Here is a 12472-nt window from a genome sequence, read left to right as displayed (position 1 = left end):
CGATCGATGGTATGCACGTTCAGAAGAACGTGTTTGAAAGCATAATGGGCACCTTGCTAGACATAAAGGGCAAAACAAAAGAAGGGCTCAATTCACGCATGGACTTGGTAGATTTAGGCATAAAAAAGGAACTACATCCCGTTCTTCAAGAAAATGGGAAGTACCATCTCCCAGCAGCAAGCTACAATCTCAATGTAGATGAGAAACATGCGATGTGTGTTTGGCTCAAGAATTTGAAAGTCCCATCCGGATTCTGCTCTAGCATACGGAGTATTGTGTCAATGAAAGACCTGACAATCACCAACTACAACTCACATGATTGCCATGTCATGCTGACTACATTCCTACCTATTGCCATCAGGGCTATAAATCCTTTGTTTTTAAAGATGGCAATCACACGGTTGTGCTACTTTTTCAACAGGATTTCACAAAAGGTAATTGGCCGTGATGAGTTGGCATCTCTTCAGGAATTCGCAGTGGAGACAATATCACAGTTTGAGATGTGTTTCCCTCCATCGTTCTTTGATATTATGGTGCACCTTGTGGTGCACTTGGTGCCACAAATAGAGGCATTGGGTCCTATGTACTTGCATGAAATGTGGACGTATGAACGTTTCATGTCAATACTGAATGGCTATGTATCAACCCGTGCTCGTCCCGAGGCATCCATGATAGAGGGGTACTGTACCGAAGAGGCCATTGAGTCCGGAGCTCCATTCTGCAATAGTATCCTAAAAGACCAGGTTGCAATAGGTCTGCCTCCGTCACGACACGAGGGTAGACTGTATGGAAGCGGGAGGATGGGACGGAAATCTTTCATCCCACCGGATTACGATATAGTACTTGAGGCACATCAGAGCATCCTACATCAGCTAACAATAATGGAGCCATTTATCCAACAACACATCAATGAGCTTCGCGAGCAAAATCCTGGGCATACGGATGATTGGGTAATGAAGCAACATAAGCAGCGGTTCAACACATGGCTAATGGTGAAGGACATTCCACGTGGAGAAACAATAGAAGAACAAACCATCAAGGGCTTGGCATCTGGACCATCACGCCAGGTCACAACATGGCAAACCTATGACATTAGTGGATTCACATTTTGTACCAAGTCCAAGGACAAAAAGAGCATGTCACAAAACAGTGGTGTTCGATGCGAAGCCATAGATGATGAAACTGGTGAGATTATTACATATTTTGGCTTTATTGAGGACATATGGGAACTAGACTATGGTACATTTCAGATCTCGGTTTTCCGATGTCAATGGGTTGAAGACAAACATGTCACGGTAGACAACTATGGGGTCAGAGTTCTTGATCTAAGTAAGGTAGGTTACAAAGATGACCCATGGATCCTTGCTAATCGTGCTGCACAGGTCTTCTATGCTGAACATATCATTTCTAACAATGAGAAGAAAAGCACCGACAAACCGAAGCATGTAGTTTTTCCTGGAAAACAACAAGCTATAGGAGTTGATGGTGTATCTGATTTAGAGGATTTTAACCAGTTCAATGACATGTCTCTTTTCATAGACCATCCAACCAAGATAAGGAACGTTGAGCGAAGCATCCCACGCAATTCGATGCCCTGGGTACGCCACGATGGACAAGGCAGAACAATAGCTCCCTAGATTATATAGTTGTCATGTAATTGATTATTGTTAGGACATGTCATGTAATTGATTATTGTTAGCGACAAACCGAAGCATGTAATTTTACACGACTTTCTAGAGAGGAGAGAGAGAGGATAGAGAGAGAGAGGAGAGAGAGAGGATAGAGAGAGAGGAGAGAGAGGAGAGAGAGAGGAGAGAGAGAGGAGAGAGAGAGGAGAGAGAGAGGATAGAGAGGAGAGAGAGAGGATAGAGAGAGAGAGAGAGAGGAGAGAGAGAGGAGAGAGAGAGAGGAGAGAGAGGAGAGAGAGAGGAGAGAGAGAGGAGAGAGAGAGGAGAGAGAGAGGATAGAGAGGATAGAGAGAGAGAGGATAGAGAGGAGAGAGAGAGGATAGAGAGGAGAGAGAGAGGATAGAGAGGAGAGAGAGAGGATAGAGAGAGAGAGAGAGAGAGAGGAGAGAGAGAGGAGAGAGAGAGAGGAGAGAGAGAGGAGAGAGAGAGGAGAGAGAGAGGAGAGAGAGAGGATAGAGAGGATAGAGAGAGAGAGGATAGAGAGGAGAGAGAGAGGATAGAGAGAGGAGAGAGAGAGGATAGAGAGAGGATAGAGGAGAGAGAGGAGCTAGGGAGAGGAGAGAGAGGAGAGAGAGAGGGAGAGGGGAGAGAGAGGGAAGAGAGAGGAGGGAGAGGGAAGAGAGAGGAGAGAGAGGAGAGAGAGGGGAGAGAGAGAGAAGTAATATATAAATATATATATTATGTATACTAAATATATATATTTATATATTTAATATGTACAAAAATTTATATACTTAATGTATGAATATACAATAAAAAATAATATACTAAAAACATTTCTACTGGCGGTTGACAATGAAAACCGCCAGTAGAAATCATTTCTACTGGCGGTTGACAATGAAAACCGCCAGTAGAAATGATTTCTACTGGCGGTTGTCATAGAGAACCGCCAGTAGAAATGGCCTCCACAGTCTGTGGATGGTATTTCTACTGGCGGTTCTCTATGACAACCGCCAGTAGAAATGATTTCTACTGGCGGTTTTCATTGTCAACCGCCAGTAGAAATATCTCCTATATAAAGGAGCGCGCGCGGGGCCGAAAAATTCGCTAAGTCTCTGGCGCCCTGTCTTTCCATCTTCCCGCCGTCAGGCTGCCGAATTTTCGCCCCGGCGATCTTCCTCCGTGCGCCGCCGTCGTCCACGCCGTCGTCCACGCCGTCGTCCCCGCGCCGTAGGTGAGTTCTTCTCTCTCTCTCTCCCTTTCTTCGTTCGCTCGGGCTCGGTCTAGGAGTGAGAGGGAAGAGAGAGGAGGGCGCGCGCCGCCGCCGCCGCCGCGCGCACGGGCGCACGCCGCCGCCGCGCGCACGCGGGCGCCGCCGCCGTCTCTGCATAGAGTGAGAGAGAGGAGGGGCGCGCCGCCGCCGCCGAGAGGGAGGAAGAGAGAGGAAGGAGAGGGAGAGGGAAGAGAGAGGAGGGGCGCGCCGCCGCCGCCGAGAGGGAGGAAGAGAGAGGAAGGAGAGGGAGAGGGAAGAGAGAGGAGGGAGAGGGAGAGAGATAGAGGGAGGGAGAGGAGGGTGAGAGAGAGAGAGGAGGGAGAGGAGAGAGATAGAGAGAGGGAGAGAGATAGAGGGAGAGGAGAGAGATAGAGGGAGGGAGAGGAGGGTGAGAGAGAGAGAGGAGGGAGAGGAGAGAGATAGAGAGAGGGAGAGAGATAGAGGGAGGGAGAGGAGGGTGAGAGAGAGAGAGGAGGGAGAGGAGAGAGATAGAGAGAGGGAGAGAGATAGAGGGAGAGGAGATAGATAGAGGGAGGGAGAGGAGGGAGAGGAGAGAGATAGTTAGAGGAGGGAGAGGAGAGAGAGGAGGGAGACATATGTGTGTTCATATGTGTTCAATATATATATGTGTTCATATGTGTTCAAATGTATGTGTTCAATATATATGTGTGTTCATATGTGTTCAAATGTATGTGTTCAATATATATATGTGTGTTCATATGTGTTCAAATGTATGTTCAATATATACATTGTAATTTTATCCGTCACAACTCGATAATATACATATCCGATCCGATCCGAATTCGATCTGAACTCGATAATTTCCGTACGACTCTCCCTCTCTCCCTCTCTATACGTCCTATGCGACTCTCCCTCTCTCCCTCTCCTCGTCCTATACGACTCTCCCTCTCTCCTTCTCTATACGTAACTCGATAATATCCATACGATTCTCCCTCTCTCCCTCTTTATACGTCCTATGCGACTCTCTCCCCGTCCTACACGATACTATACGACTATACGATACGTCCTATACGATACGTCCTATGCGACTCTCTCCCTCTTTAGGGTTAAGGGTTCGGGTTTTGGGTTAAGGGTTAGGGTTAGGGTTAGGGTTAGGGTTAAGGGTTCGGGTTTTGGGTTAAGGGTTCGGGTTTTGGGTTAGGGTTAGGGTTCGGGTTAAGGGTTCGGGTTTTGGGTTAGGGTTAGGGTTAAGGGTTTTGGGTTAGGGTTAAGGGTTATAGTTAGGGTTAAGGGTTATAGTTAGGGTTAGAGTTTAGGGTTAAGGGTTCGGGTTAATATGCTTACGTTAATATGTGTTAATATGTATTTAATTATTGCTTATGTATTTGTATATATATAGCTCAATGAGTTCTCCGATCAAGGACCAAGATTTAGTGCCCGAGCACATGGACAAGAGTGTTGCTAAAGAAAAATCCAGCAGTGAAGGATATGAATCGCCTAGCGACCCTTTTCCTACCACTAGCATAGATAGGGCCGCTCTCCGTGAGTTGCAACGTGACCCTACTTATGATCCACGAGAAGCTGAGGTAAAAGTACGCATCTTTAGCTTCGTATGTGTACCCTACTGATTTCACATGCATGATCTCTTGTGCATTTTATTACATGAATAGGAGGTCATGTCTGAATTTCGTGCGATACTCGAAGAAGCCGTGGCACGAAACGAAGACGTACCGGAGCCGACCCAAGACGCACCGGAACAGACCAAGACAACAACCGAGACGTCAAGGAAAAGGAAGCAGAGCGATCGAAAAAGAGGTGACAGGGGGCTGAACAAGTTTCCCGACAAAACATACAAAATCTCAGACGTGAGCCCGAAAGGTCAGCCCCTTGCTCCAGAAGAGGCACTACCTAAGTTCCGGAATGCACTTGGGTTTTTAGTTAGAGATAATCTTGACATAACAATACGACAGTGGAGAGATGTGTCAGATGATGTCAAGAATCAAATATGGAATAAGCTATTAATGAGGTTCGTTCTGCCTCGGGGTTCAGAAGAACTCGTGAAGGAATACACGATGAAGCAGCTTGCGATAAATTTCCGAAACTGGAGGTCTGAGATGAACACAAAGTTTGCAAAGAAAGGTCTGGACCCGACCAAAAAATATAAAATCTCAGCAGGTCAGTGGGCAGTATTTTTAGAGCAGAGGAGCAGCCCTGATTTCATATCTATAAGTGAGGCAAATTCTGAACTATCAAAGAAGAACAAGTACCGCCACCACCTAGGCACAGGTGGTTACAAGCGTCAGGTTCCTAAATGGAGACAAGAAGACGCCGAGAAGAAGGCCGCAGGGTTGCCGACGCTGTCCGAGCAACTTGGTGAAAGGGCGGCAAATTGGCTCCGTGCTAGAAAACCAAGGGAAACCGAGACCGGTGTATCTTTTGATGATCCCATTGTCGAAGAAGCGGCAAAAAACATATATACAATGGCAGCTAAGCAGAGCGAAGGAACTTTTAAGCCACAAAGGGAAAGAGACATCCTAACGGCTGGTCTCGGTAACCCTGAGCATCCTGGCCGTGTACGAGGAATCTCGTCTAAGGAAGGATGGAAGGAAGGATTCGGACAACAGTGGGAAGGTCTGTACAGGAAACGTGATCGATACAAGCAAGAGATGGCAGATTATTTTAAGTTGGAGGCCAAGAAAGAGTTCAAAGCCATGATGTCTCAAATGCTATCGAATCCTCCTCCAGAATTGATGCAACAGTTGGCGAGTGCGATGTCTGTTCAACAGATGACCACTCCACAGCTACAAATAATTCCAGCAGCTCAACCGCCGGCTTCCACAGATTGTACGACATTACCAAGCTCTGTTGCTTCAACGGGAAATAAGGACCGTTATCCAGTTGATGACATCACAAGGCCTGTGGCGTGCACACTGGTTATAAGATATGGTATTAACAATAAACGTACAAAGATGGTAGCCACAGGCCTTGCGATCCCAGGACGCAAGTACCATGGAAACGATATTCCAGATGATTATTGCAAAGTAGAAGTGACGACGGTCGTCCAAGGATACGAGGACGACATGCTAGACATCCCTGGGCCCGAAGATATCGAGAAACTTGGACAAGCTATTAAGAATTTTATCCTTTGGCCTCGAAGGGATGTCGAATTGCTTGATTTGTCGAATTCGTCGCAGGCGTCGCAGGCCCAACCGTCTCCGCCTTCTCAAATTGCTGTTCCTATTGTACATCCATCCTCACCTCTTCAAACTTCACATGCTGCTCCTCATCCTTTTTCTGACCCACCGTCTCCGCCACAAGCATCACCATTCAGGGCTCCACCACCTTCTCCTCCCCATCCTCTTGGTGACCCACTGTCTACGCCACCATCAAGGGATCCACCTTCTCCACAGCCATCAAACGATCCACGGCCATCAAAGAAATCTAAACTTCCTATACCAAAATTGGTGTCCCCGTATCAGAAAAAGAAGAGTAAAGCTACTACTGCTGGCACAGTTAGGTTTTTGAAAGGGATTGGACGGAGCCTCACGTCACAAACTGTTGATTTGGCCGAGCACGAGGAGTCTGCAAAAAAGGCTGAGGCAACGGCCGCAAAGATAAAGAAGCCAACTAAGGCAGATTACAAAAACGTGCCTAAAAAATATGTGCCGGGAAGACCTCTGCTACCTCTTGACAAACTAAGAAAGGTCCCGGCTGGTGTTAAAAGGTTGCATGACTGGTACATGCGGGCATCATCGGTTGGCATCGACACAATCAGTGTGCATATACCAGACCATGCTTTTATTGGTTCGAACCAAAAGGCCGTTGTTACATTCGAGGACATGTGGTTAATGATGAACCTTCAGAGACTCGACGTGCAACTTGTAACGATGTTTGCATTGTAAGTGTCGCTCATACTTCCACATATGTGTGTTATTATTAGTGAGCTGTATAAAATTTCAATATCTGACATGCACGTGTGACTTGCAGAATGCAACATGATCAGCAGGAGATTCTTTACGGTACCAAGCCCAATGCTAGTGCCAGTAAAAGGGTTGGGTATCTCAACCCAATACTTATATCCGAGGAAAGCCACACTTTTAGAATCGGGAAAGACAACGATGAAATAAGGGGAAAGACGGACGAAGAAGTTGAGAAGCGTATAAAGGAAATGAAGAAGGATTTTGAAGCTCGATACGCCACATACATAGGACATGCAATGCTTCAATTTCAAGACAGGGAAGCCATAATGGCCCCGTACAACTTTAAGTAAGTGTGATTTTGCATAAATAAAATTAATAATTTCAATACACATGCATCACAAATTTGATTCGTACAGGGACCACTGGATATGCTTCCTCATTTATCCTAAGGTTGGAAAGGTGCTGGTGCTCGACTCCTTGAACTTCGACCCTTCGACATATGCAACATTCCTCAGCATCTTAGAGCTGTAAGCCTTTTCTATGCATGCATACTTTTATCGATTAAAATTTGAGAATAACATGGTGATTCTATTTGAGATCACAGTGCTTATAGATTCTATAAGATGAAAGGTGGAAAGTACGACCTGTCGAAAAAACTCGTGCCACTAGACATCCATCATCACTGGCCGGTAAGTATGTGATTTTATGAATACATATCATACACAATGTTGCAACTAAATAACCAATCTCCCGTTATGTAGTGCCACAAGCAACCACAAGGATCGGTCCTATGTGGATTCTATGCGTGCGAGTTCATGAGAGTGAACGGACGATACATCACGAACCCTGACAAGGTATTATTAGTAATAGTTAAGTATGTATTTATGTCATTAAAGATGCAAATGTGTTATTATTGAGTATAAATAGATAATGTTTATAAAATTCCTTTACAGCAATTTCAACGAGGAAACCCGGAGAACTTGACCGAAGCTGCATTGTATGGCATAGTCGAGGACCTCTGCACATTCATATTGAAAGAGGTCATTCCCGCAGAAGGAAAATATCACGATGCTTCCGGGACATTAGCTTTGCCAGAGTTCAGAATACTAACAGAAATTAGTAGATTATCTCTTAGCCGAGATAGTTATTAGAGCTTAGGTGAAAACTTATGATGTATAGAATGCATGAAGCATATATGGTTGTAAACAGAATACTTTGATGTATATAAATGTATGATAGAATTTAATTTCATGTTGCTTTCAATATCAATATAGATATATATATATATATGTTTGTGTGTGTGTAAATAAATATATATATAATTCAGTATTGTTTGAAATTTTGAAAAAAGGCGGGAAAACTTCCACTGGCGGTTTTATAAAGAAAACCGCCAGTGAAAAGTGCATTTACACTGGCGGTTCGTTAAGAAAACCGCCAGTGAAAATGCATTTCCACTGGCGGTTTTCTTTATTCAGCCGCCAGTGGAAATGCACTTTTCACTGGCGGTTCGTTAAGAAAACCGCCAGTGAAAATGAACTTTTCACTGGCGGTTCCAAAATAACCGCCAGTGGAAATGCTGATTTCCACTGACCCCTAGCACTGGCGGTACTGAAAAACGCCAGTGTAAATATGTTTAGAACCGCCACTATAGAGCTTCTGTGTACTAGTGTTTAGACCGCTGCAGCTGAAATTTATAGAGACAAAAACATCTAATTATTCTGGTTCTGACACACAGTTTGTGATCGCATCGCTCTCTGCTTGTCAGCATCATGCGTACTAGTGTGAGTCGGACCAGCCAATGGGTCCACTGCACTCGCTGACTGCTGACTGCGCAGCATGCACACGGACACGGTTACGCGCCGTCGTCAACACAACACTGGTGAGGAAGGAAGGACCAGAGAAACCTTTGCTCAATACTGCAGCTGCTGAATAATAATGCTGATGGAAGAGAGACGAACGACTGAGTTAAAAAGGTTTATTTCAGTTTTAGAGAGATCAGAGGTGTTTAATTAGCTGCATGTTTGTGTGTATATATATGTGTAACCAACCATACTTTAGTGAGCTTCACCTGCTACCTGCTCAACGACCAACAATGCAACCTAGCTAGCTTGGCCCCGGATTGCTATCGAATTCCACGCGCTCTGGTAGTCTCTCTGGTCTGGTCCACCACCCACACATACGGATACGGAGGCCGGCCGCGTATATAAAGCTCGTCCAGAGCTGCCATGGGTGAGCACTGACTCCATCCATATCCGGCGAGAAGAAGAGGAGGAGGAGGTCCCGGTACTCCGGTCGATGGCTTGCGTGGCGGACCGTGAGGCTGCGGTGAGGGAGGTAGCGCAGGTGTACGAGCTCATCAAGCTCCACCAGCCTCTCCTCCTCCTGCACTCGCAGCAGGCGCCACCGCCGCCGCCGTCGACGATCCAGCTGGCGCAGAACCTCCTCGGCCAGGCGCAGCGAGCCCTCAACGTCGCCCTCTCCGTCATGAAGCAGCCTGCTGTTGCTTCTTCTCCAGTGACACCCATAAGCGTCATCAAAGCTGAGCCTCATCAGCTGTCGCCGCCCAGCCCGGCGTCCGCCGATCCCGAGGCCACAAGGGGCGCCAAAAGAAGAAGGTACGGTGTGTGTGCAACTGTGCATCCATGCATGCTCCACTGCTCGACTTCACTAGTCTCTATCTCTAATTCTCTATGTAATATTGGACTGTTGCTTCCCAATAATAACTGTGAAACTGCGTGCTGCTGCATGCATACGGGCAGATCATCCGTACCACCGGCGCAAGGGAAGAAGGCGGCCTCGTCGTCGTGGGCGACCTTGACCGCCGTGCCCTACGACGACGGCTACGAGTGGAGGAAATACGGCGAGAAGAAGATCAACGGGGCGCTCTTCACGAGGAGCTACTTCCGGTGCACCTACAAGGACGACGCCGGCTGCCTCGCCACCAAGCACGTCCAGCAGGTGGACGACGACGACAGCAGCAGTGGCGACGGCCCGCTCATGTTCCACGTCACCTACAACAACGACCACACCTGCTGCAACGCTAGTGCCGTCGACAGAGCTAGAGCTGCTGCACCCAACACCGGCGGGAGCAGCAACCTCGCTGCATTGCTAGCAGCAGGCTGCTGCGACGGCAGCGGCCGTGGCACTGGCAAGGGACTGACGACGTCGATAAGTGCTCGGCCAACTGGGCATCAGCATGCTGCTGCCATGAACATGAAGCAAGAAGAACCACGACCGCTGCTGCTGCCGTTGCCTCCTCTGGTCGAGCCTCCTCCTGCCTCTTTTCCTTATGGCCACCAAACGATGCCAATACAGTGCCAACAGGAGCCACTGTTCCCTCCTACAAGTATGGAGCAGCAGCTCGTCTGTGGTGCTTTAAGGGACCACGGCTCTCCTGCCGACGGTGGCGAAATCCCGTCGGCTACTGGTTCCTGCATCTCCGGCGAGACGTGCTGGTGGGATGGGTATTCTGGGGACATGGAGGCGCAGATGGCCGCAGCTGAAGACGACCCTCTCCACGACCTCGAACGGTTCCTCATGCGAGATAGCTTCATGGACTGCTAGCTAGTACTAACTAGCTCAGCATCCTAGCTAGTTGCAAGCACAAGTATAGTTTGGCCTTCCCCTTTTTTAGGGCGGTAGTAGTGCCAATAATATAATGCAGTGTTTTATAGGGAAAAAGTCATTTAATTAGCGGTTGAGATGCAAAATATAATAGTGCATGAGATGTAAAACAACGATATTTTGATATGTATAATTAGGAGTGTAAATGATATTGACGTATTCGAATTCGATCTATCTAAGATGAGTGTCGTATATTCAGTATCCGATCCATATCCAATGCATCCGTGTCTGTATACTTAAATATAGATATTTAAGATTTTGATATCTTAAGATTTTGATGTCCATTTTAATCTTATCTGATATAACTCGATAATATTTGTATTTGATACGAATCAAGGAGAAAAATATAAATATGGTATAAGTAATATTTGTCTATATCTGATCCGATTACACCCCTTATATAATGGCCGGCACCTTATGTTTCGATGACTAAGGCTAAGCTATTTATTAGTGGTGGCCTCCTTCAATCAAAATCTATAAAAAAACTATAGTATAATTTAGCGATGGGTATTCATTTAACGGTTTTTTGAAGACATAAAAAATTCTCAAATTATTATGCACATAAACATACGTAGGAAACGGTGAGGCATAAGAGGAGGGTGAATTAGGACTTCTAAAAGCTCTTTCTAAACTAGGTCACAAATAAATCCCTAGAGCAAAACTTATGCAAATAAATATTCTAAAATGTCCAAACTAAGTTTTGTCTAAGTGTTGCTATTTCTATCGCAGTGGCTAAGTTTCAATCCTAAATAATCTAACTTAAAGACAAGATTGAAACTTAAATTCTTGGAGGGCGCTACATGACATGCCGCGTCGAGCCCCAGGATACGGAAGTCAGGGGACGAAGTAGCCAAAATGATGGCACTTAGGACCATTGCAACCTGTGTCATCCGCCATGATAAATATGATACAACCAAACAATCACGGGCCCCACGAGTACGTGTGGCTTTACCCTAGATACAATGCTGGTTTTACCGTTGCCTTGCGGTTTCTTCCCAAGGAAGCCACTACTGGCTGACCCCTCTCTCATCCTATAAGAGGGAGAGGTTGGCCTCCAGGCAAGGGGGTGGGCTGGTTGCTTGGAGAGAGTTCTTTCGGACATTTCAGAAGGCAATTGAACGACCCCGAACGCCTTCAGGAGCACCCACAAGGACAAACAGGAGGAGGAGGAGCGTCGACGAGGACCAAGAGCCGGAGCCCCGCCATCGAGCCAATACTTAGCTAGGACTGCACCTTATAGCTTCTGTTTGGCACCAAAAAGAGCCAGCGGACGGTCCGGTCCTGGAGCCGGACGATCCGCGGTCCGGACAGTCCGCGCCTGTGGGCCGGACGGTCCGCGCCTACGTAGAATAGATTAGGGTTTCGAGTTTTGTGCTATGTTTGTTAGCTATATTCGCGAATTTAGCTCGGAATCCGGTCGTGTAAAGGGTCCAGCCCCCCTCCTCTATAAAAAGAGAGGTCTACGGCCGATTTGTAATGATCAATCGAATCAATACAACTTCTATTCGCATTTTATCCTAGGAGTAGTTCTAGTCTAGTTTAGGTTTAGCCTCTCAATCCCCAAATTCTTCGCCTCTCTTCGACTCTACGCCGATTGGAGGAGTCTAGGTCGGCCGGCCCGAGCCTAGACAACCCCTAGGATCTCTCCTCCCTGACGGGGTCCCTCCCGGGAGCGAGATCCAGGCCGCCGCCGGCGACTTCCGCCGCCCCTGCGCACACGCGGACCGTCTGGCCCCAGGGCGCGGACCGTCCGGCCGTCAGGCAGAGGACCCAAGCTCCTGCACTAGGTCGCGGACCGTCCGGCCCCAGGCCGCGGACCGTCCGCGCCTGACCAAAGAGCGTCGCCGCCTCGCGCCAGGTCGCGGACCGTCCGGCTTCGTGCCGTGGACCGTCCGCGCCTGACCAGAGAGCACCGTCACCGGTTCTTCTTGAGTATTTGGCGCTCCAAAAAAGCGTCAACATACTTTTTGGCGACTCCGCTGGGGAAAACATATTTAGACCTATCAAATCGGCCCTCAATGGCCGGTTCAAGGGATAGCTCTGATATTTCCCCAAGCAACATCATA

General features: G+C 47.3%; 1 protein-coding gene across 1 annotated transcript; it reads left to right on the top strand.

The window, feature by feature from the left end:
* Positions 1-9023: 9023 nt before the first annotated feature.
* On the top strand, positions 9024-10606 carry LOC103654285 (WRKY transcription factor 23). The gene is made up of 2 exons (XM_008681118.3): positions 9024-9397; positions 9542-10606. The coding sequence occupies exons 1-2, from the start codon at positions 9078-9080 to the stop codon at positions 10344-10346; spliced, it is 1125 nt and encodes a 374-aa protein (XP_008679340.1). The 5' UTR covers positions 9024-9077; the 3' UTR covers positions 10347-10606.
* Positions 10607-12472: the final 1866 nt, after the last annotated feature.

The sequence above is a fragment of the Zea mays genome, chromosome 4 (assembly GCF_902167145.1).
Source record: "Zea mays cultivar B73 chromosome 4, Zm-B73-REFERENCE-NAM-5.0, whole genome shotgun sequence".
Taxonomy (NCBI): domain Eukaryota; kingdom Viridiplantae; phylum Streptophyta; class Magnoliopsida; order Poales; family Poaceae; genus Zea; species Zea mays.
The sequence above is the reverse complement of the archived record's forward strand: the minus strand, read 5'-3'. Positions and strand labels throughout refer to the sequence as shown.